The sequence below is a fragment of the Rhamphochromis sp. 'chilingali' genome (assembly GCF_963969265.1).
Source record: "Rhamphochromis sp. 'chilingali' genome assembly, chromosome: 1".
In the NCBI taxonomy this organism is placed as follows: domain Eukaryota; kingdom Metazoa; phylum Chordata; class Actinopteri; order Cichliformes; family Cichlidae; genus Rhamphochromis; species Rhamphochromis sp. 'chilingali'.
This window is the reverse complement of record NC_137929.1, coordinates 30428053-30454085: the sequence shown is the minus strand read 5'-3', so window position 1 is coordinate 30454085 and position 26033 is coordinate 30428053. Positions and strand designations below refer to the sequence as shown.

At 41.9% G+C, this 26033-nt stretch overlaps 2 protein-coding genes across 2 annotated transcripts in view; both read left to right on the top strand.

The window, feature by feature from the left end:
• The first annotated feature begins 9831 nt into the window (after positions 1-9831).
• Positions 9832-11362, top strand: LOC308395145 (doublesex- and mab-3-related transcription factor A1-like). Its single transcript, XM_080879843.1, is given in 4 exon segments — positions 9832-10446; positions 10601-11215; positions 11218-11246; positions 11248-11362. Coding segments are annotated over 4 exon segments (1233 nt in total). The 5' UTR covers positions 9832-9968; the 3' UTR covers positions 11359-11362.
• Positions 11363-12169: 807 nt separating this feature from the next.
• The window catches only part of LOC308395135 (glucosidase 2 subunit beta-like), a 184071-nt gene continuing 170207 nt past the window's right edge, over positions 12170-26033 (top strand). Inside the window, exons 1-6 of the mRNA XM_080879830.1 lie at positions 12170-12309; positions 12643-12759; positions 14369-14464; positions 19030-19087; positions 20014-20131; positions 24814-24943. Of these exons, the coding sequence (XP_080735956.1) occupies positions 12228-12309; positions 12643-12759; positions 14369-14464; positions 19030-19087; positions 20014-20131; positions 24814-24943 (601 nt within the window). The 5' untranslated portion in view covers positions 12170-12227. The remainder of the gene's footprint in view (positions 12310-12642; positions 12760-14368; positions 14465-19029; positions 19088-20013; positions 20132-24813; positions 24944-26033) is intronic.

The following is a 26033-nucleotide window of genomic DNA, read 5'->3' as shown; positions in this document are numbered from 1 at the left end:
GAGACTTCCACCAACTTGTTTAGATTAGTCACATGTGAAAAGTTTAAGACAGTGTATGTTTGCATACGTGCTTCTCTGCACCACCGTTTGATTTTATGCCAACTAACACGATGAGATAAAATAAGGCATTGTGATCTTTTTGTTCATCTGTAACAGATTTATCATGTCTCAGTGGTTTCCTTTGTGAGAAATGGATAGAGTTCATGTGAAACTTGAACAGCTTGAGCATGCTGGGTGTAAAGAAGGCAATGCAGGCTTCAAAATCTTTTCATTGAGGTTTAAACCACATGTAATGCTTAATTTATTTTACCAACTGTCCTGTTCACTATGGCTTTTCAGATGATTGGATATCGAATTGTTTTTTAATGCATGTACAGGAAATATGTAACAAAGCACGCTGGACATAGCTGGACATCATCCCCATGAACTAACATCTAGAAGCTTCTTCTCTTGTGGTTTCATTTTTCCTCTATTCTGAGTAGCAGCTCCCATCTGATCTTTTTACGGATGCCGGTTGCTATCAGAGACAATGTTAACAATTTCTAATCTGTTATTGTCTGTTTCTGAAAGCCCAGAATATTTTCCCATAGCACCCTGGCAGAGATGTACAGCACTGATGTCTCTCCCCGTGCTCGACGTTCATCTGATAGCACAATCACCTTCTTTCTGCTTCACCTCCTTTTTCCTTGTTTGTCGTTGTGTTCTCAACGCTCCCCTGCACTTTTAATATGCTTATTGCAAAGTGGACATGTTTAACATTGTTTCAGTATTCCCTGGTATTGCAACACTGAGACGCTTAGTTACTGTTGCTTTTCAGGATCCGTGAGATTGCAGTAACAAGATTCATTCATTACAGCATTCATCATTAGAAGCTAGGCATGGTGGTGGAACTATTATGAATTGTGCTTAATTGGAGAAGTGAATCCTTATCAAACTAGTAAAACCAACAAGAGGAATGACTGACCCAAAGGTCATATCTGAATCCCACTGAAGTGTTGGACCAAATGGGAAGAGTACATTTTGCAAAGGAAGGATTTTTGCTTGGAAGAGTGGTCGGGTAAATGTTTTTTTTTATGATTGAAAAGTCAAAATTTCCTTGTAGCATGTTTATTTATATGAACTCAATCAAAAAGATTCAAACATTTGTTTGTCTAACACCAGTTTCCTTGCACTAATTATTCACACCTTTGCATATCATTAAATTTCTTGTCAGTCATCAATTTTTAATTTCTAAGTACGAATAATAGCTTTTGTTTACACAGAGGATGTTTACAGCTCCCTAATCTGATAGCAAAGGCATGTGAAGGCCCTCACAGCTGGAAGCAAATCCCTTCGACAAACAGAAATTACCCAGAATCCTTTCCCATTAGGACGACGAGAGATCCTTTCACTCGAGGCGCAGCAAACAACGCTTTGGAGGTCTGATTTGGAGGCGTGCAGGCTGAATTCCTTTTCAGTTCAGAGACAAGACAAACTATTGCAACTCTTCTGCCTAGCTTGAATGAGAGCTACTGTATATACATACAGAACTCTAGAGTCAACTTCGTGCACAGAACTTATAAAGTCTTCATAATCATGAAGCACTAATAGCGAGTTACTTGTGCACTCATGTTCTTGTTGATACGTTTTTCTTTAACATTCTATCAAATTTCACTTTTTTTTTTAATTAAAAAGCATTTGCAGAAACCCGATTCTTCAAATCCCTCTGAAAGGGTTTTTCCTCATCTGCCACTGAGTTATGCATTGTTGAGCTGCTGAGCACTCCTTGCAAGTGTATCACTGAGTAAAGAAGTGCCATTGACAGGAAACAAACAGAGAGTGTAGCCAGAGTAAGCACACTAGAACAAGGAGCTGTCTGGGTTCAATCCTAACCTGCTTAAGCTGCATTCACTGGCAGATGACCCGAACCTTTCAAGGTACTAATGTTCCCCAACACCCCACTACTACTACTACTGCACGCACACGCACACACACACACACACACACACACACACACACACACACACACACACACACACACACACACACACACACACACACACACACGCAGAACAATAACACTATAAAATGTATATACAAGCATTTGGAGTGAACCAGCATGGAAAAGTGAACCTGCATTTCCTTATGCAAACATCATGTTGATGCAGATGTAATATGCATGATTTAAAACATAGCCAGGGGGTTCACACACAACCCACCCACCCCGTTTCAAACACACACTAACACACACTCACACCCATGAGCAAACTTGACTGTCTTTGGCCCACTATTGTTCATTGGCACTGAAGCATTGCTGGGCTAAGTGAGGGGCCCTGATAGATACCTACCAGGCTCAGACCACCAATAAAGGTGTGAGAGAGGAGGAGACAAGGAGCAAATGGAGGAATATTGAATAGGGGACTAGAAGATGGTAGGAGATAAGAGCATGTAAACTCTGATGGGATAGGCATGGTGAAAAGAAGTGAAAAGAAAATCTATTGTTCCATGTATTCAAATGCACAGGTGTGTATACAAGTATAATATGGATGCTTCTCCTCGCTGCGTATATGTGAAATCAGATTCCGGTTATCTTTACAGAACAGAAACCCTGATCTGGGTTGTATGATTTTTGAGGTGCAACACAGGTATCGTATGACATTTCATAGATTTTTTTTTTTTCCTCTGTGAAAAAAGCAGCAGTGGAATATTTCAGCTCACTGCAATAAAGGCTGAAATAATTGTTTCTAAATGTAAAACAGTGAGGTTTGCTTGGTACTGGTTAGGTTAGCTTAGCAACTGTAAGCAGTGTGAAAATTTAAATAAAAAGGGAAATTAATATAAAAGGTATTATTGTTACCAGGGTGCAGTTATTATTCGCTGTACATTTAGCTGGAATCCTAGTTTTTGACCTCAGTACTTTGCTCTCAGACTGGAGGCTTACTTTCTAAATTTAACTCAGTTTTATTTATATAGCACCAAATCACAACAAATTCTTTGTGGTTCCCGGGGTAATTTAAAAGTAAAATAGGAGACAGGATCTTCAGCTTTCAGGCCTCTCTTTTGTGAAACCAGCTCCCACTTTAGAGTCAGGAGACAGAAACCCTCTCTACTTCAACATTGCCTTTTTGCTTAACATGGCAGATGGCTGTCCCTTCCCGAGCCTGGTTCTAATGGAGGTTTCTTCCTGTTAAAAGGGAGTTTTTTCTTCCCACTGTCGCCAAGTGCTTGCTCACAGGGTGTTGTCTGATTGTTGGGGTTTTTCTCTGTATTATTGTAGGCCTTATAGATTGTAATATATAAAGAAAATTCAATTAAATTGAATAGTTTTTGGTAGAGAGGGGAAAAAAAATCCAGAATAAAAGGTATTTCCTAGGAGAACTGAACATCTAACTCTTTATATTTCTTTATTACAACCTAATTCTGAACAATTAAATAGTAGTTCTGACCAAGGTTATTACCAAACCTGCTTTTGTTTTGAAAATGATCTCTATCTATCCATCTGTCATAAAAGGACAAAAGTATGTCAGTCGCTGCCAAGAGCATGTCAAAACTGATGGTGAGATGACCCTAAGCTCAAAGAAAATGTTGTCCAACTGGAAGCCTACAAACCGTAACAGGGTGCACGGTGTGATGTCAAAAAGGAGTTAAAGGCACACACCTTTGATGTTGCGAGACGAAATCTGCATTTTCCTTGTCCACATGTAGACACAGAAACTGAGTTTCTGAAAACTTCGAGCTGGAAGATTTGAGTTGTAAAGTCTTTCAAAAGCTCCTTAGTCGCTTAAAACCTATGGGCAGGGTCTGAGAAACTAACCAATAATAACAACCCTAGGACTAAGACTAGAGCTCAGTCCCCAACCGTCAGGTGAGGTCAACCCTAGTCTCACACCCATTTTCCAGTAGTACCTACTCGGTTTACCACAGTTTTCAAGGTTTTCCATTAGGTCAGAGTGCCTGGTACCAGGTACTTTTTAGTAAAATGCAACTTCGTCAGACTGCATGCCACCAATTGGCTGGTCAGTTGGTCACTCGATGAGTCACGAGAGCGTCTCGTTCACAAAAATCAAAACCACCATTTTTGAAACCCAGCAAACAGAGAGATTGCTACAAAAACCAACGCCGTGGTCCCCGAGTCTGACAAAAGCCACAGACCGAGCAGCAGGTATATCGTTGCCTTGACGTCTACCTTTGTTGTAGCTTTCATGTTGCATACTAATTACGTCATGGGACGCTCGCCTTCATTGCTACAACCACGCACATTAAGTGGTACTCGTTTGTAATGGAAAACCACTCAATCCGAGCCGCGCAGTGGTGATCCAAGTAGGTACTAATGGAAATGGTAGGGTAATGGTAGGTACTAGTTACTCATTTGCAATAGATTAATAATTTTGGTTAAGTTATTTTCACCCGCTGTTGGTGCCCTTGTGAACGATTGTGTAGCTGGAACAACTGCTGGCACATTCTGCACTTTTGTGCCACTTCAGCCGGGCATGCACTGTGCAGCTGGAGTTACACAAATATGCGATCGTGTTGTTTTTTACACGATATCAACTGATATCAACTCAGATATTCCCGAGGGAGAGAGGGAGAGAGGGAGATGTGATAACAGGTAGAAAAGGTGAGACTTTCAAAACAACAACAACAGGAAAAAAAAACCCAAGAAAAAATACTCATTTACTTCCTGTTTCCTCTTTCCATACCAGCACTGATACAGAGGCTTTGTCTGACTGATGACATCAGTAATGACAATATCAGGTTTCATTCATTTAACAGTTTTTTGAGAATTACTTTGCAGCTATTGTTACAGGTCAAATAAAGTACCCAAAAAAATAGATATTGTTGGGTACCGCTATCAATTTCCAGGTATCGGTACCTGTATCAGTACTCTAAAAGCAAAAGGTACTCGACCCTACTTATGACATCACATGCTCATAAGGTAGCCACTTTACAGTCACAGAAAAGCCGCACCCTAAAACATGCCCTGGGTTATCATCTGTTTTACACGAAATATGACCAAAACTTACAAAACAAGCAACAAGCAATATTAAAGAAGATTTGGAACAAGTGATTGAGACCATAAACTTATTAGGATAATGTTTACTGAAGTAAAAAATAAAGTGAGAGGTAGGATCATTTTCTCATAGACTTCTGTACAGTCGAACTCTGTTTTTACAACCAGTTGAGTCACCCCCTGCTGGCTTTTAAATATAAGGCAGGTTCACGTTTCAGGCTGGAGGCTTCATTTATTTTATTTTTTTAAATGGGCTAAATACCTGCAATCATATGTAATATTGTACTTTTAATATGGAACCATGAGTGATTTTGCAGAGTGATATAAGATTTATTTTGCAGCAGCTCTCCAAACATATTTCAGTGTGATTTTTCTTTTTGCACCTTGAAGTGAGCTATTAGTCTGATCTCCAGAGAGACTTGTGTCAGAATGTTTCCGTAGGATGCGGCGCTGGCAAAGGCGTAACTTATGCCCCAGGCGTTGTAAACACAGACACCAAGTCCAACAGCACAGCAACAGTCAACATCCCCTGGCACAAAAATAAAAACAGAGGCAACAGTCTTGAAAGCTCCACTAAAAGCAAAGTTGCCAGTTGAACTCCGCCGAGGCCACACACGTCACACGAATAAGTGTTTTTTTCCCCTTCGTTTTTTCTTCTTTTTATTTATTATTTTTTTACTTCCACGGGGCTTTAATACAAAAAAGTGTCAGTGGCATATAAGGCTAAAGTGAAGAGAAAGCTATGTTCACACAAAAAAAGGGAACACACTTTCATTTTGAGAATGCGACACACAAGTTCAAGCAGTCTGAACATCACCGGCAACCGTTCGACCCAAAGTGGAGTGAAGCGGAGGTTGCTGTGCGCCACTTCGGCAACAAGGGCGTGAAGTGACACATGAGAAAACAAACACGTGAAGGTCGAGACCTTTCTTCTCCTGAAGGAGAGGGGAATTTGTTGTAACTCGAGTGCCGTGCGTTCAGAAACAATGCCGCTGTCTTAAAGCCGAATTCACGGAAACTCGGGCCGCGTCATGATCTCTCTGGTGATGTTGATTCATAGCTGGCAGCTGTAACACGACCTGATTTTCTTCCCTTTGTGCATTAAGACTCACAACCTGTGGACACGATCCAAGTATACAAAGTAGGATCTTTGAGGATATATGTTATTATATGGAAATTGTCAAGTCAGAACTTCCCTTTCTCAGAGCTTTACCCTCTTACCTCTCCACCCACACTCCCCCCACCCTACTTCTCTCTGACAGTGGGAGACATAATCAGGTTTTGCTAGATTTGGGAGTAGATTAGCAGCCACCTTGCTTCAGATAAGAAGCTGCACTGATAAAGCCTGTCCTGGAAGGCACATGTCTGTGATGAAACACCATATCTGACAGGAGCAGATCTGTTAAGAACACAGTTAAGACACTGTCTACCCATATCTACTCTAACGGGACTTATCCCTGCCGATCTCTCCGTTCTGTGTTGGTGATGAGGTTGAAAATTTCCAAATACAGCCAGATGATCCATACAAATGTGAAACTAGACTAAAAAAGTTTTTTTAAAACAAGGCAGAGATAACAGCGGTGTATTCAAGTTTCTTGTGTGTAAGATTATGATTTAAACTACTTGGAGGAGGGGGAAAAAAAGAAACTCTTTCTTTTAGATGATGTAGTTTAAAGGCACTTTAAATAACCAGCCTGGCTTAGCCTCGTAATCCTGTGATCCGCAGACAAACAGAAGAGGCAGTAAATATAACACTACAGCTTTTATCCATAATCCAGTTTATGGAGGCTTTTACCCCTAACCCTAACCCTCCCCATTTCCTCCTCTGGGTAATTACAAAATAGGACTGGAACAGAGCCCTACAAAAAGCTCAAGATATAGTGACGTGCATTTACACAGGCATGATGCAGCGCCGCTTCCAGCCTCCATCCATGAAAAAGCTGTAAGTGGTCTGTATAAACCACCTAAGTGGTCTGTGCAGTGAAAGAATGAAGAAGAAGAAGAAGAAGAAGAAGAAGAAGAAGAAGAAGAAGAAGAAGAAGAAGAAGAAGAAGAGAAAAGAAGCAGCCAGGTGGGAGCAGCTTAATGTGTCTGGATAAACTTGCCAGCCACAAATCCAAACATCAAATTCCACTTCACAGTGGATGAAATGATAAAGAAATAAAACCCAAAACAAGCAAAGAAAAAAACTGCATGTGCGTCCACACAGCATCTGCATCACCGGCATTTATTTATGCTTTAAGCACACTCACTCTGTGTTGATGGATGCATTTCAGATTACCTTCCTGTCCTGCACGGCTGGAGTGAGCGTGCACCAGCCCTTATCTATCGAGGCCCATAAGTAATGGAACATCTTTCTGCAAATAGCAGACTCACTTCTCAAAGCCTCATCTGCACAAATCATTATCTGGATGCTTTATTTATTCAGTTTACAAGACAAAGCCTGTATACAAGTCAGAGCCTTTGCACAATATGTCTGCACTTAGCTTTTACGCAAGCATGGCCGCTGTGCAGGTGTGCGTGTAGCTTTTCTCCCCGCACAGCAAAATAGCGTTCAGATAAGATCCATCACTTGGGAAACGACAAAGGAGGCAACTGTGTGAAGAAGACATGGGGAAAAAAAGAAAGTCCCAGTAACTCAGATAATTTAGTTTCAAAAACAGTTATCTTCTTTTATCAGCAAGTTGAAACACCTACGAGTCTCCATTTGTGATAACTAACATTAATCACCGTTAGTTATGTCTGCGATTTCCCATGCCAGTGTCGTGGTAGATCTGCCTCAAAGATGCACGTCAGGGAATCTTTATCTTAAATGAAAAGCCAGGGGACCAAGTGCTTCCATCCACAAGGTTATTGTTGGTTTTTCTTCTTTGATTCACATGCATTATTCAGATGGAGTCAAAACTACAGGCAGAGCAAGTCTGTAGACGATCAGGGGATGGTATCATGTGTGGCATTTGATTCATCATTTCACTCTGTTTGCGCAGATAAGTATGGACAAAGTAAGAGACACACCTTGAAGAAAGGCAGTTTAGCAGTAGTTTAGAGCAGGGATGTCAAAGTCGCGGGCCACATACGTCCCACACGGACCAACGTAAAGTCAGTGTTAAGTAGTTTAAACTCAGTGTAAGAAAACAAAGTCTTTCTCAGTTTTCTCTACATGAAGATCTTTTTGTGATTTCACAGAAAATATCCATCCAGCTGGTCAAGAAGGCTTAGCAGTGGCTATATTTCCTGAGGAGGCTGAGGAAATTTGGTATGTCGGCCAAGATCCTCAGCAGGTTCTACAGCTGCATTGTGGAGAGCACACCGACCAGCTGCATGACTGCATGGTACGGCAGCACTACTGCTACGGACCGCAAACGCCTGCAGAGAGTGATAACAGGACTCCGCTGCCCTCTCTGCAGAGCATCTACCATTGCAGAGTCCAGAGGAGAGCTGCCTCCATCCTCAAAGACCCCACACCCCCAATGCAGACTGTTCACACGAAGGTTCAGAAGTGTGAAATCCAGAACATGCAGCCTCAACAACTCCTTCTTCCCCACTACCAGACTCTTGAACAGCTGACCCATTTTGAACAGTAATAATGTTGTTGTTTTTTTGCACATCAGGTCATCTTACATATTAAGCTATAGCTCTTCTGCACACATCTCTGTTTCAAATCTCCATATTTTGTCTCCTTTTCTGTCTTCACTTATTTGTACTATTTGTATTTATATGTTCTATTTCTATTGTGTATGTATTAATCGGCATCTGTGGTTGAACAGCAAAGAAAGGATTTCATTGCACAGAGAAATGCCGTTTCTTTTGTGACACATGACAATAAACACTTTGAATCTTGAATCTTTGTCAGTGGAAACTGTAAAATTTATGACAACACAGCTAAAAGGTTTTGTCACATTTTCTAAATCCTTCCAGTGGGCCGGATTGGACTTTTTGCCGGCCGAGTCTGGCCCCCCGAGCCTTATGTTTGTTTTGGACACACATAACATGACTGGATTCATTTCATAGAGTACTGAACTGAACAATAGGGTTCGCATCATGATACCCCCCCCCCCCCCCCCCCCACACACACACACACATATTTGCTAATTTCTGCCTAACGATATTTTTTTTCCTCGTGGCGTTGCCCTTGGTGACTGACACTGCGCTTGTCACATTATGCTCAAGTTGCTTCTCTTGTCATAACGGCAAAGCAATCTGGTGCGTGTAACCGGATCCTGTTTGAATGCAGGGAAATGAATGAAACATGTGACAAGGTGTGATTAGGTATTCGCCAATCTCGCTGGGTGTTTGTTGACAGATGGGTCTTTTGTCAGAGTAATTTGTTCAACAGAACAACCAAGCAGATAATTACCTGTTTCTTTTGTGGCTATTAGGCCCATTGTTGTGTTGAGGGGGGGAAAAACATCCTAATAGTGAATATTCATCACACATTAGGGCAACCGAATGGAAGCTGGCCTGAGGCAACATGTTTTTCTTTCTTATTTTCTAATAATGCTTGTTTTGTAACACGCTGGCCTTGTTCGATCCACCTTCTGTGCCTACTACTTTATGTTATTATAACGTCTGTGCGAATTTGCATGTCATTTCAAACAGAGCGCAGTTTTGATTTTATTTCCAAAAAGAGAGTTTTTTTTTATCTGGTCTTGATAAGCTTCAAGTTTTTATTGAAATTTTATTTGTCCTTTCACTCTATGGCCGCATGCAGTTGCAGATTAGACCCCCGCCCATTCATCCGGGATGCAAATAAACATGATAGGGCATTAAGAGGCTTGAGCGGAAAGGGGTGTGACGAAGGTGTTGTGTTTCAACTCAAACCACCTGGCGAGGAGACACTTAAGGCGCGCAGGTTCAGCGTGCTGGCGCATTACAGAGACACCAGTCGCTCAGAGAAGTCCAAAACACCTTAATGATTTCACCGTAAACAGTTTTGCAGGACTCGTAGACTTTTTTTTTTAACCCTCTCTTCTGAGCGATGGAAAATAGGATCCGACCCCTTGGTCTGACCGATCATACCTCCGGCCCGCTCGGTAGCCTGCCGGTACCCCCTTCCCTTCTGCGTCCTCCGCCTCTCTTCCTCCAGACTTGCAACCCCACGCTGGAGAGGGGATACCCCCGAACCCCGAAGTGTGCCAGGTGCAGGAACCACGGCGTGGTCTCTGCGCTCAAAGGCCACAAGCGGTTTTGTCGCTGGAGAGACTGCGTGTGCGCAAAGTGCACACTGATTGCAGAGAGGCAGCGGGTGATGGCCGCGCAGGTGGCGTTGAGGAGGCAGCAGGCTCAGGAAGAGAGCGAGGCCCGGGATCTTCGGCTCTTGTACCCCTGCACTGGGATCGGAGGGGAAGCGGGGATCCCTCAGAGATCGTCCATTAGCGCCGGGGTACCCGTATCTGCCAGCATTACTCCTGCAGCTCCCTGTTTCGATGTTTTTGGGAGTGAGAATCAGAAAGACGGTGAGTTGAAATGTGAGACTGTATACTTTGTCTTCATAACTATTTTAATACACAACAATGTTCTTCTTTTTGGTTCCTCTGCAGCTTTGGTGAACTTTGATTACCCCGTGCGCATTTAATTTAAAAGCTGTTGTCCCTTTTCTTTCATCCTTAGTTACAGTTTCAGAGGACAAATTACGCAAATACAACTTTTACAACGGATTCATGGGCCGACCCCTGTTTGCACCCCATTCTCCACGGCTGCCCTCTCCAAGTGACAAGAAAGAGCTGTCTTCCAGCAAGGACAGCGGCGGAAGTCAATCCCCTGCGATGGATCACCGCTCAGACCACACAGAGAGCCCGCAGAGGTCACTTCCCTCCTCGGATCCAGAGTCGGGGAGCGAGTCGGAGAAGCCCAATGAGTATCTGAGCCCGGACCGTGACCCCACCGACATCATGGCTAAGATCTTCCCCCATCAGAAACGGGACACTCTGGAGTCTATGGTGAGAACGTGCAAAGGTGACATTGTCAAATCCATTGAGCTGGCGTTGAACTCCAAAGAGAACAAAATTGACGCTGACAGCGCGCGCAGGCCTTCTGCGGGACTGCCCGGAGGGCTCGGTGCTCTGGGGGCCAAGTCTGCTTTCTCCCCGCTGCACATACCCGCGTCCCCAGGAGGAGACAGCCTGTACGGCCTCAGCCCTCGCCTGGGCGTCAGCCCCCTGCGGCTGGCCTATCCCTCCGCTAACGGCGGCATGGCAGGCTTCATGTCTCCATACATGACATCAGGACTGATGCCAGTGTTCCCACTGCGTCCACCCTTGGACTCTTATTCCCTCCCCGGCATGATCCGAGACCTGTCTTACATCCAAAGCAAGGAGTCTCTATGCAATGCAGGCCTGTACACACGGCTAAACAGCGAGACCAAATAAAAAAGGGACACATGGAAATAAATAAATAATAAAAAGTTAACTGTAGCTTTTAAATAACCGCTTTTCAAGTGCCTCGAACCACAATGGTGTACTAAAATCTGACGACTAAATGCTTTTTTTCTTAATGTAAATTTTGCAGATTGTTTATTATGAAGAGTTATCTTTTCTCGTTTTACACATTTTGTATTCATTTCGTGCAGATATATAAAATGATGAAGTGAGTCTTTTGTCGATGTGTTTTTTGTTTGTTTTTTTAGCAGATAAAAAAAAGAAAATGGAAAAACAACTGCATGTGTAGCACTCAAAACTAACAAAAACCGGACTTTGTCCCACGATAAGTCTTCTGTTTCTTTCTTGTTTTTTTTTTTTTTAAACACTAGGAGGGGAGGAAGGAAATCTACTATCTTTTTTTTTTTTTTTTTTTTTTTCTTCCCTGTTTCGTTTCACACATTTTAGTTCAGGCTTATTTAAGTGCAGTAGTCGTAAATATGTTATATGTGGAAGTGACCTTGGTGATGTCTGTGCTTGTGAAGGAGCTCCAGCTGACTACAAAAGATGTCTGCTGGCTCTCTAAAAAAGGCTACACTTAAAGTGCTTCAACTTTATACTCCCATTTCTAAAATGTAAATAAAGCCGTAAGTGCAGTAAATCTTAATCAAATTCGTCCTCTTTTTCGCCTCAGCTGCCGTTCTCCCCTGCGATTGGTCGGTGGATGATCACACGAACCTTAAACTAGAAACCAATAGAAAGCCTCAGAAGCGCCACGAGACCGCGTGTTTCAGGAAGTCGGGACACGGCAGTTTGAGATGCTGGCGGTGCAGTGTTTGAAACAGCCTTGAGCGGGATTTTATGAGGCAGGAGGCGCTGACATGCGTGTCTACATTATTGTCGCTGCTGTGTTTTGGTGTGGTTATGTGGACTCGCGGAAAGTAAGAGGAATATCCTCGTCCTGTAAGTCCATTCTTCCCTTTTAGCTTCCAGCTAGGTAGCTGCCAAATATATACAGAAACAGCTACATGGTGCTGAAGCTTTGGCAGCTCCTGGTTTCAGACGCAGGCAGCACGTTACAAGCTGTGATAACAGAGTACACAGCATAATAATGGTACACAACATGAGTGTGTAGTAGCAACACAACACAAACCTGCTGTTTTACCCTCCCCAGAGGATCCGTGCTAAGACACTATAAGCGCTCACACTGATGCACAATGTTTGGCTACAATTCTGGTTGCACCTCAGAGCCAGCAGCGATTACAAAAGTGGGCGTTTGCTTTTATTTTGTAACAGATAAAAGGTTCTACAGGGAGAGGAAGTCGTTTCTGTGCATAGATGGGTCGAGAATGATCCCATTTGAGCAGGTGAACGACGATTACTGCGACTGTGAAGATGGCTCAGATGAACCAGGTAAAAGGTTAATCAGTGGGGCCAGCGGGCCTCTGTCTGTCAGTCTGTCTGGTCACTGTGACTCTGTTGGAAAATCAGTGTTTTACTTTAAAGACTTTTGAAGTTTTCTGCGCTCAGATCAGCTGCATGTGTTTTGGGGGCAAAACACATGCAGCTGATCTGCAAAAAGCAGACGCCGATTTTAAAAGTGCATGCTTTTACATCCTGGGAAGTGTGAGGGGAAAAACTGTACACAACAAAAACATAGACTGTCAATACCGAAGACGTGCACTGCGTGGACAAAACAATAAACCATGTAAACAAGAAGCCATGAGAACAAGAACCCCCACCAAGGCAGCTCACTCTCTGGGAAGTATTTACTTTGTATTTTGTACATATTCATATTGTTTTCTATGTTATTTTTAAACATACTTCTAGAAGTCTGTAGTTAAGTAAAAGCAAGTGCAAAGTGCAGGCTTTTGTTGTTTGCCCTGCTGAAACCCATTTTAATATGCTTGGCGTAATTTTGATTGCAATACTTTTTAAACATTTATATGCCCACAGGACGTGTGCAGCCTTTATGCCATTGTTTAGTGAAATTTGTTGAATAATAAATATCAAGTGTCAAAAGCCCCCCCCCCCCCCCTCCCCCCTAAAAAAATAAAAATTATACATTGTAATGTAGTCAAATTGTTATGTATTTAATGATTACAATCTACATAATTACAATCTATTATTGTGATGTAAATGGAAAAGTAAGAATAAATTTATTCAGCTAAAGTCAAATAGCATCTCTTGACAACATGTTTTTGTCAGTCTGAAAACGTATTGTTATTTTAAATAGCTTTATATAGCATTATTATCACTTTACCTGCAGATTAATCTACTAACCTTTGAAGGAGAGGTCAGAGATCAAATGTGACATGATATTTTAAATTGTTAAATCCTACTTTATATGCTGACAACACCCAGCACTCTTGAAGAATCATAGTTTGTAGGTTATACTTTTTTTTTTCTTTCAGTTTTCGACCAATAAATCATTAAATTGATCTTGAAGACTTTGGTGGACGTAAACCAAGTTTTAATAGATTGTTAACATGACCCTGCCCTACATAGCTACAAAGTTTTTTCAGAATTATCTCAAAACTTTTCAAGCTATCGTGATATGCAAACTCTACCATACCCTCCTTAGCAAACATAGTTACTGGATATTTTGCAGGGTTTAAATATTAAAAGATAGATGGCATTTTCTCTTGTGTAGCAAAAACGGGAAAAGACAGAGGAGACACATCCCCGATTTCATTATGCAGTTGTGGCTTTTATCGTTATGCTTTAAATCAAAGTCACACATCATTTACAGTTTGTATGTGGGGCACAGGGCTGCGGCTAACCTCTGCCAACACTAACCAGATTTTGAAATTTTAAAAAGACACACAAAATAATGATTAAAAACAAAAAAAACCCCATCAAGAATACAAATAAATGTTTAAAAGTTTGAATTTTTAGAAACAGTAATCAGGTGCAGTGGCTAATGTCTTTGCAAGCGTTGTGAACAGTTTAAGGTAAATTCATTTGTTTCTGCACATTAGTTTATAATGCAGTGCTGACCAGTTTTCCTTGCTCCATGTAGGCACTTCAGCCTGTCCTCATGGCCGATTCTACTGCACCAATCTGGGTTTTCGCCCGCACTACATCCCATCATCCAGAATCAATGATGGCATCTGTGGTAAGGCTGTGGTTTAATATTGTGTCTTACTGTCGGCTGGTAGCCGCCTTTTCTGATTGGATGTCAACTTGCGGTCCTGGAAATCCCCTCTGAGTGGAAACTACTGCAGAGGCGGGTTGAGTAACTTGGCAGGTATTCATAGATTAAAGCCTACAGCCGTCATAGAGCACAGGGAACATTGTCCTATCACAGATACTGTATATCAGTTTTAATGTATCTGTTGTTTGGTTATGAAGATATGTTAATACTTTTATTTTCACATGTTGGACATATTATAGCTGAGGAGAATAAAGCCTGACTGATTTATTGTCAGGCTGATATTCTCTATTTGTCGTTGATCACTTTAGGCATTTAAAATAGATGATAAATGAAAATTAAAACAGTAAAGAACAGATGGGAGAAACGCCCTTCAGGCATGTTATGAATGTTGATGTTACATAGTTTATCCACCAGAGGGCACTGTGCAACTTTAGCATGCCTCAGACACAAACACTATGCTGAGGGGAAACAGGTAAGTACATAACTGAACAAAACAAACAGCGAAATCTCGTTATGTTTTATATGTCTGAAAGAAAAAAAATTGGAATATCGGATTTTCATATCACAAAATATCGGTCTCAAAAACACGGTCGAGCTGTGAATACAACAGATAAATGTTGGCAACCTCCATCATTAAATTCCTCTTATTTACTGATACATGGCTGATGTTAGTGAGTTTGGGTGATATATCAGTGTTACAGAAGGTCATCTACTATTAAGAAGGTTAGTGGTTTGATCCCTGGCTGCTCCAGTCTGCATGTCAAAGTGTCCTTGGGCAAGTTGCTCTCCGATGTGTTGTTAGAAAGGACATCTCTCTATTAGTCTGTTTACCATCCAGCTGTGGTCTTCCACTTACCTGACTGTTGGTCCCTGGTGGGTGGGGCTGAAGTCTGTCCAATTTGAAAAATCATAGATAGACTTTTTTTTAACTCCCTAAAACTTAGCATTGTTATTGGTACCAAAGTAATGGTAAATGGCCTGTATGTGTATAGCGCTTTACTAGTCCTTAAGGACCCCAAAGCGCTTTACACATCCAGTCATCCACACATTCACACACTCGTGATAGCAAGCTACGTTGTAGCCACAGCCACCCTGGGGCGCACTGACAGAGGCGTGGCTGCCGGACACTGGCGCCACCGGGCCCTCAGACCACCACCAGTAGGCAACGGGTGAAGTGTCTTGCCCAAGGACACAACGACTGAGACTGACCAAGCCGGGTCTCGAACCGGCAACCTTCCGATTACAAGGCGAACTCCCAACTCTTGAGCCACGATCGCCCTATATGAGTTATCTCTCAAGTTTTTTTTCTACGTCTCTTTGTGTATTTTGTTAATGCAATAGCATCACAACCACGTAATCATAAACACGCTGTCGGGTCTTCATCAAAATAACTTAAAGTCCTGATTTTACCGAGTAAAAACTTGTTGTTTACTTTCCCTCTTGTGCATTTTGCAGACACGGGCAGGAATTTATGTTTTGCTCGATGTGCAGATGCTGACATGTGGATGTACGCACTCTCAGTCTTTTTTGTAGCGCAAACAAATGATGTAGCTTCAACAAACAGAACATGGCTGCCTTCACACAAATGCAGATGCATCCATACAGTCACTTCCCTCGCTCAGCTTTCCTTGAAAAACATCCTGCTTCTATTATTCTCAAGGCTTTCTTCCATTCTTTCTTGCCACATGCGCTGCCTAATCGGGTAGTTTTTCAGCCTCCCTTTCTTTTCCACTTTTGTTCTCTAGTAGCTCGCCACTTTGGATAAATTCAATACATTCTGCTGCTGACATCTCTGCTCTGTCACCAGCTCGTTCTGCAGCAGTAGCAATAGACGGCATGTAACCATCGCAGGAAATAAAGCTGAAGGAATGAAGCATGATAGAGCGGCAGGAGAATATTTCCCAAAGCCGCCCTCACCCTTTCCTCTTTCCTTTTATTCTGCTCCCACTTGTCTTCTTCTCATACCTTCTCTGCTTTGAATGGAGCCACTTAATAGCTAATTCATCATCGCTTTTCCTCTTTGACTGGTTGTTCAGAGACATTCATTGGCTTCCCTTTTTGGACTGTAATGCTCTCTTTCGATGGGTCACCAATGGGGTTCTGGATAATTGAGAGATTTCACACTGTGCCCACTCTCTTGGGTGAAACATCAGAGAAAGAGCCAGATCTGAGCACTTACAAAACACCATGCAGCTGATGTTATAAGTGGCTGAAATCAAGAGACCTTCTTCGAAGCGCAGAGAGATGTCACGCAGACCTAAAGATTTAATCTTCAACTTTAAGGACGAAGATTTCCTGGGTAGCTCAACATGAAAGAGAGTATACATTTGTCAGCATAATTAATTAAATTTTAATCGTGTGGCTTCTCGTGATTAAATGAACACGATGCTGTAAATGTGTGCTCGACCAGAAGAACACAAAGCAAAAGCCAGGAAAGCGCGCCCTAAATCATCGCTTGATGACCTGCCTGCTTATGCCAATCACAGCTGTTCCCTGCACCGCACAGCACGAGCTTTCCCAAATGCACTTGACCGCAGTGATATACTGTAGATAAAAGGCCATTACTGCAAAGCAACACAACTGTCATATTCAACTGCCTCAAAACACAACACAAGCTGCAGAATGATGAAAACCGAGAAAAACATTGCAACAGCTGCTAATGTGAATCATCCGGCTTCAGCTCAGACGTCGATACTTTATTATTATTATTATTACTGTCATTACACAGAAATGTTTTGTTTTATGCAGTGTGTTGAAGTTTTAAAGGATAATCTGATAGAGCACGACTGATATGGGATTTTTAAAAAGCGCACCGATATTTGGTGATTTAAAAATCCGATATTTTGATGCACTGGTTAATTTTTTTTTTCTTTCACACACAATAAATGTAACAATATAATTACACATAACAATAGCACATTGTTATATGTAGCGATATTCCGTTGCACTGCTCGTCTTTGCTGGGATCGTCTGATTGTTTTTGGTCTTGCCTATAGAAAAGTTCCAGAGGTGCCCTCTTGTGGATAAGCTATGCAACTGCAACCCTTCTAACATTGTTGAAGGGCATTTCTTCTTTACTTTTTAAATTTGAATTTTGTGTCAAATGCTGATGCTTATATAAAGGCAAAGAGCTAATATTGACTCGTGATATTGCGTTGTCTGACACTCTGGGAGATACACTTCTTTGAGTTAGTGGTGGCAAAAACCTGCAATCCTCAAGGCACCACATGGGGCTGCATCCAAAATGAAGTCACTCTTGAAACAGTCTCATGTTAAAATAGGCAACTGTACTTAAGCAAGAAAGAAAAATCATATTTACATGCTGGTAGAAAAAAAGTTTTGCTCCATAAACATAATCTACACCCAATTGAAGTCGCTGAACTTGACCTTTCAACCACATTTATGGTGCTGGTGCTTTTTGGAGCTCTATTACTGGAGTTGTCTGAGCTATATTATCCAATAACATGCATTGCTGTGTCGTTAATTGAACTGACAGCCTATCCAAGATGTCTGTGCTTCAGCAAGTGAAATTCTATTTTATTTTTATGTTGCTTAGCAGTGTCTGCGCTGCACCCATACACTGAGCTGATGCACTTTTCTAACCAGCGTTTTCAGCCATGGTCACTTCTGGTTCCAAAAACCCCCCAACAGCTTTAAACCTGAGCTTCACAAAGCGCTGTCAGATGTCACAGTGGATACATCACCATGGTTTCTAGCCTTAGTGCTGTGCTAAGCTACAGTACTGTGCAGAAGTCTTCTGTCCTCCAGTATGTACAGAAGAGGTCAATTGAATAATTGGTATAATAGTGAGTGTTTGTCTGTAAAACAGGCTCTGTTATGGGCTGTATTTCAGCCAGTTTTGTTGGGGATCAAAATCGATGGTATTATGAACACAGAAAAGTATCATCAGATGTTGATTCACTGTGCAATACCATCTGATGATACTAGTCAGCTTCATATTTGAGCATGACAACGATCCCAAACATGCTGCCAATGCAGTAAAACGAGTCATGGATTGGCCTCCCCAGAGTCTGGAGCTCAACATTATTGAAGAAGAGTGGGATCAGAAAACAGAATAAACAGCAGCCAACATCCAACGAGCTTTGAATGTCCTTTAAGAGGTCTAGAGAACTATTCCTGAAGACTACTTAAAGAAATTCCAAGAAAGCTGCCTAAGACGGTTCAGGGTGTGTTAAAGATGCCGTCGAAGTTTCTCTTGACTCACTACAAGAATTCATTGGCTTAAAGTTTCAGCTCAGTTTTCCTGTAGCATATTTGTGTTTATTGTTTGTTATCGTTTTAATGAAAAAAACTGTGTATTATATGTGGGAAAGCAAAATATTGCTTTTGCAGAAAGCATCTTGTATTTTTTTTGTTGTGTATGAGTTTAAAAAACAAACAAACTTTGATCTGTTGTGTAGTAATTGAGTAAGACATTGTAAACATCTCCGTTCTGACAATGTGGTATGCTTTTCCTGTTTTGGTCTGTGTGCATTGGATTGGTTTCTCCTGTGTGTCTTTGCCAGATTGCTGCGATGCTTCCGATGAATACAACAGCCACACTCGCTGCCAGAACACTTGCTGGTCAGTCGATTCAAAATTGAGATTCGGTATTTATGTATTAACACGTGTGCAGTTTGACTCGAAATATGTCGCCAGACGCCAGAGGGTCCAGTTATTTAAAAACAAATATCCAAATGTGAAAAGATATTCATGCGGTCTGATATAAAACAGATCTTTGAGGGGAATTCACCATCATCTGAATAGAAAGCTGCTTATCGTAGCAGCAGTATGATGGACTCTGCAGTGAATCGGTTACTGTGCCACCAGGGGGCATGGTGTCACTGTGATTTAAAAACTCAGGGCTGTGTGTGCATCACAAAATTGTATTGAAGAGTTCATCTGTTAAATGCAAATGTGACTCACGACCTTCTTGCAAATTTTTCCTCCTCCTCCTTTTTGCTTTAAACTGCTCCCACCACCCAGAGACTTTTTGTTCCTGGGAGATAATTTAGATAAGTTATAAATTACACGGCGCAAAGGTGGAAGGTCCCTGAATACAGATGTTTATAAGAATTCATTTTCCTGCCGCGATGTATTTATCATGTTTTTCTGAGCTGAGCTGCAAAGATGGACGATGCTGTGGCGCAGAAACGCAGCCCGCTGTGTATATGTCGCTAACCCACTTCTTTTGTTGACAGTCCTCTATTATTTCATTCACCGCGCCATTCGTCTCGAAGCCGCGTACAAGCAGAGTGTATCTCATTATGTTTTCACAAGGTCCGCACTCATATTGTGTTTGCCAGGCTTCAGAAACAATTTAGCTGAGCCGCGGAGCATCGGCCCCCATCTTATTTACTCTTCTATTTTCCCATTTGGATTCCTGCTGCATCGCAGGCCCTTAAAAATTGGATTGCGCCATCTCGGTGACCATAACAGGAGCGGCTGGCGTTTTCTCAGTAATGATGGGACTGTGCTTCCTCTCTTTCTCTCGCTCGCCTTTCCTCCAGGAATCTAGGACAGAGAGAGAGGGCGTACGTGGAGGGCCAGATGAGGACCTTGGATGAAGGTTTGCGACTCAAGCAGCAGCTGATTGAGGAGGGAGTGCTGCTCTGGAGGGAGAAACAGGTAAAAAAAATTCTTGTAGAAGTTCCAGCTATTATACGGCATGTGTTTGAAAACCACCCGAAAAGTAGATCAATTCGTGTTCACACTGGAACTAAGTCGTCGTCTAAGCACGGCCTCTACGTCAGGAGAAAACTTGGAGAACTTTTGTGATTTCGAGTTTAGAGGTTACAAAACTATTACAGAACTGATTAACAGGTTTGAAGCAGTCTTCCTCAAAGCAAAGAGTTAAATTAGTGATACAGCAGGGTAACATTACACTGAGTTGGTTTCTCTCACCTGTCTAGTTCAGCATCAAAGTGGAATTGGAGAATCACCTGTTAACCTAACATGCATGTCTTTGGACTGCTGGAGTGATTGGAGGGAAATTGCACATGCACACAAGAAGGCCCCCAGCTGGTGGCTTCAGCACCACCGTGAGTCTATAGGGTCCAATAGGGGGTGCATGACCCTCATAGGGCTTAAAATCTGCGACTCTCCACCAGTTGTTCTTAGAACTGAAGAAGCTTCTTGGATGAGAGGTGAAACATCTTCAAGGAAACTTAAACAAGAGTAGACACTTTTCTTTTCAAGCTCCATAGATTATGATGACCTGGATGACTGAGAACCTTCAGACGAGTCTAGAGACACATTTGTAAAGCGCTTTGAACCAACAGCTGGCTAAGATGAATGTGGTGGCTCTAATAAGAAAAGCTAGTGGATTATATCGTACAGGAAAGCAGTTCTGGTTAGGGGACTAAAGGTAAATGTACAGTGCTTGTAGTTAGGATATAAAGATACTTGGTTAAGTGTTGTTCTGCGTGTGCTGCCATACAGTGGCTTCTACAGCGTTTTTTAGCTAACAGTTGACGGAAAGGTTAATTTGCTTTCATATATGCTGCGCTCAGAGCATTGCTATTGAGCAGTGAGCAGCTTGTGATGCCGTTTTGATCATACATGTTCGCAGCACCTGCTGCTACAGGCGTCTGTTGTGCTCCCAGCACCAGTTTCCAGCACCAGCCTTAGCCTGCTGTGCAGGTACTTTTTGCCTTATCACAGTAAGAAGCCCGCTGCTTCCTAGCTGTCAAAAAAAAAAGCCCTGCTATTTTCCTCCCTCCATTATGTTACTTGGATCGTGTCGTTTCAGTTGATCAATTCATGTCATTTCCTGCTGAGTGGCCTCCAGTTTTAGCACAAGAGACATCACTATGCTATATAATGTGTCACGTCTCAGATTCGAATTCTAGTTCGTACTGTTATCTGTAACCCATAAACATCATCATGCTCTGCTCCTGCCACCTTACTTTGCATTTTATTGTGTCTCTTAAGGAATTCAGCTGTGACTATACTTCATTTGCCGTCGCTTTAAAGCAGTAAGGAGTAAATGGCTGGGTGTAAATCAGCACCAGTAAACAAGTACGTGAGCAATCAGGCCTTTTTTTTCTCTCTTTTTGACTCCTTTGCAGAACTTGGGGTCGAGCAGCGACTGCTTTACCGTTTTTCCTCTCCATTTGCACATTTACTTCAGCGAGCACTGAGCCAATTTAGAGATGGACTCCTGAAGTTTTGTGCAAATTATATGGTAAATTTGGCAGCTGCGGATCTCCGAGGACGCTTCAGTGGTCTCATTACTTAATGCATTAGTGGCCTTTAGAAACTACAAGTTACTTTCCAACACTGCAGCACCTACAGCTTTAAGTGTATTAGCGATTGAAATGGCAGCAACTGAGTGTTGTTCATCATCATTATTTGGATTTTGGACTATTTGTTGATGCAGCACATTTACACTGTTCTGACTTTTTTCAGGGCTGCTATGAATCCTTGTTATTTCCTGCCCTGATTATTCATTTCTAAGGTATCTTGAAGGATACAGCTGTTTAAATCTTGCAGCGCTTATAAAAGATGTCAGGGAAAGAAAAGAGAAAGAAACCACTTGTTTACAGCACAGATTTGTCTGAAGGCCACTTTTTATCACACTCACATGTGCGAGCTCACACATGTCTGATTTGCCAGCTGGTGATCCCTGGGTTTTTACCCTGCACTCTGCTCTATTTTCCTTTCTTTTCCTTTCCCCCCCTCTCCGTGTTCTTTTCGGTGGCAGCTGATTGGCAGATTGAGGCTGAAGTGTCACCCGGTCCTCCTAGCCCTGCCGCACTTTGCGATCCTCTTTTCTCAGCGTGTCTCTGTTGATATGGCAGGGTTACCTCCGGGGCCTCGTGTTGGAAACCTTACACAATGACTCAAAAATGAACCCTTCCTGTGGTTCAAGAGGAAACTGTTAAAGAAAACACTTGCGATCAAACTTTAACCAAAAAAAAAAATCAAATTAGAAGCTGAGCGTGGCGTTGTAGCCTCACGTGCCACAGAACAAGCAGAAATGGGAATGCTGCTGTTAATTGAATACAAATTGGTATTCAATAAAACCCATTTCACGATGTTTGCTGTTTATTGGCCCACTCTTAAAAGTACATGTTAAAGCAGGAAATGAAGTGCAGCGTCAGCCGTTCCTTATCCTCAGAATCACTTTTCTCTACTTTTTTTGTTTTTAATTCTTTGAAGAATTTGCAACAGCGAGAAGCTTTATATTAGTTTCTGGTGTTTTCTACTTCTTTTCTTACACAATGGAAGAACTTTTGGCATGTTATGGGTGTTTTTTCCACAAGTAAATATGTTCTTGTACTCCTCATAATGGCGCCCATAAATCACCGCTGCAAGCTGAAGGTGTCTAAGCAAGCAGCATGGCCTAGAAAGGTAGTCATCCCTAGCTGAACCTCGCAGAATCCATCACTGCATTATGAGAGTCTCTGAGGACAGATTGGAAGGCAGAGTTGACACACACACATGTGCACACACACATGCACGCGAACAAGGAGCTGCTGCTCTTTCATATTAATTGGTCCATTACAGAGAGTGATGATAGGTTACGCTTGGTTGTCAAAAGCTGTCGTATTTGGTGCGACAGCAACACCTCCTGATGCAAGTGATTTAAATAGTCCATTGTGCAGGCCCGGCTGCTGCGGTACAAGTTTTTGTAAATACACGGTGTTGGTTGGTTCTCTTCCGGAGCTAGACGAGGAAACGGAAAGAGAGAACAGGGAAATTCTCGTGCTTCTGTTTGTCTGTCAGTTTATCTCTCAATAATAGTCTCTGTGCTTTGTTTATCATTAAGAATGTTATTATAATGATGTTAGCATATGTCTGCGTGTAGCCTATGGCCTCCTTAACTGGTGGGCCAATATCAGTGAAACTTTGCATGATCATAGTCACATGAATAGTGATTATTAACATTTATATGTTTTCAAAAAGATTTATTACAAATCCCAGTTCTTTTGATTTATACAATGTTAGGTTAGTGCGTTTGTTTCATGTGCGACTGTCAACATATACTTCCAAAACATGTATCAGCTAAATACGGGATGAAGAACTTTACAAAGTGCCACGAGTCTGCTAGTGTCTATAATCACAGTGTACACAGGAATGAAATGGTTTTGAGTGCTAAACATCAACATCCACACATGCTTGCTTCAACAGTGCTAACATGCTGCTATCAAGCAGGTGGGAGGTTTTCTTATGGACATACAGCAGCTGCTCTGACATTAACCACTGGTTTGTGAAATCCTATTTCGATGCCTCGATAGAATTTGAGTTCTAACACATCACACTATAATTAGCTATAGAGAGCAAAAGGGCTATATGTACTAATCTATAAATATGTTAATTTCATTATTAAAGCTTTTAAGATGGTTGACTCAAATGCCCTCAAGTGGCCATTCAATGAACTGCGGTTTTTGGCATTTCTGCGTTGGCTTCGTTTTACTGCTCTGGAGGTTTATAATTGTATTTTCCATGCTACCATTAAAGGACTAAGCACGAAAACTGGATGGTGTTGGCATTCTCATTAGTTCTGTAGGTATTTGAAATGCTGAGCAAAATAAAACTTTGATTCGATGATGCTGCTAGATATGCATCGGTGGATCATCAACATTATTACAACTTATTCATGCTCACTCTGTGGTTGACGTTCAAGTCCGTGTCAAATTTGATTCCAACGCATCTGTTAGTTGCTGAAACATTTCACCTTAAACTGCAACTGTTGGCTCCATGTACCAAAAAGTTGAGTCTGTTCATCTGGACGTAGCGTTTTCAGTGGGAGAGTGGTTGAGTTAAACAGAAACAGCCTGTTTCCAAAATGTTTAGAGTCGATATCTGGAAACATTGTATAATAAAGTAATGAGCCAACCAAACGACAGAGAAATTAACATTACTTAAGAAACGGTCTCTGTTTTTTAAAAAGTGTGGCAGTACTGTGTAGGTTGTCCCAATCTGTAACAACAGTACAAGCCTAATACGAAATGTTGTAATGTCGCTTTACTTTTCTGGGCTTGTTTCTGTGCGTTGTCTTTCTGCAGCCACTATCCAATACTTAAGACTTATTAAACTGAACAATAGCCAAATTTATGAACATCACATATGAACGCTAATGTTCTTTGGGCTAGTGCAGCTTGCATGAAAGTTATATTTCCAAAGGACGTTGATTAAAAAAACCCCACAGTTAGATTCAAGATTGTAATCAATCAGATTTAAGACCAATGCAAACTGTTGCTGCTATCTTGCATGCTGACTGTAAGGTATAGTTATAAATAGCTATAAATTTGACAAAGTTGGCCATGTTTTTTCTATTTTTTGTTTTCATTTCATCTCATTAGGCCCAGCTCAGAGAGCTCCAGCAGGTGGCAGAAGACCTGCAGGTCAAGTTGGAGGAACACAGGAGGAAAAAACACGAAGCCGACCGACTCAAAGAGCAAACATTAAAGGCACTGGAAGCAGGGAACGGTGGTAAGGGTCGTGCCATTTTTAATCGGAGTCATTTAAATCTATTTGCTCCTTTCACCAAATTGCTTCAGTTTGTGGACAGTAGTTAGGCAATTTTAGCAGCTGCAGGGCAACTTTCATTTCATTTCAGCTCGATCTTGCATTGAGCAAAAGTAAATTGGCCTGAGAACCTCAGGTCACACGGTCAGGATGACAAATGGTAAAAGATAGGGAGGAGCTGGAAGGGTTAAATACAGATGCCTGTGTCGTTGAAATAAGCGGACTGGGAGAGGATTGCTGAGCAACAGCATATTGCATTTCCCCCAGCTCTCTTTTTAGGTTCCACAAGCCTTCGGAGAGAAGTTGCTTATGACTCACTGGAAAATTCCCTTATCACTGGAAGAGCACAAGCTGGCTCGGCATTTAAATGACGTTCAGACTTGTGTATGTGAACGTATTGAAAGTAGTGAGGCTGGATGGGAAACGGGCTCAGTCGTTTTTAGCTCTGTAGTCCACGTGGATTTAGAATCATTAAGTCTGTGTTGGGAAGGCAGGGCATGGAGACCGTTTGGGTTAAGTTCGCTTAATTTTAGATTTAGTTTTAGATTTCTAGCTTGTTGCAGCACAGATATTAAAACAGTCCTTCATGTTATGCCTCATAACACACAGAAATAGGATTTATTAATGTTTTAAACTTCTGTCTTATTCTTTGCTCATCCATATATCAAACAGCACACACCTAGATATTGTATAGTGCTGGTAATTGATTCTGCCTTGTGTGTTCAAAATAAAAGTTCTGATTGCAATAAAGGTCATTTGACTTTGGAGCTTCTCAGAGCGCACATCCATCATGGCTCCCAAGGTGTGCAAGCTGACCTTTGCTAGTCGTCACCCCCCCCCCCCACGTGTTCCCTGCGCCATCATCATTCACTTCCGTTACTGCTCATCTTCAAGTTTTTGCAACCATCAGTTTTCATTTCTGTGGTCGTGTTGGCAGGTGTTGTCTATGTTTTGTCATCCATCTGGGGTCTTATTTTGCAGTTTTAATAAATGTGTGAGTTCATGTGTGTGTATGGCTTCTTCAAAGTTCCAGTCTTTGTCCTGCTTATGACAT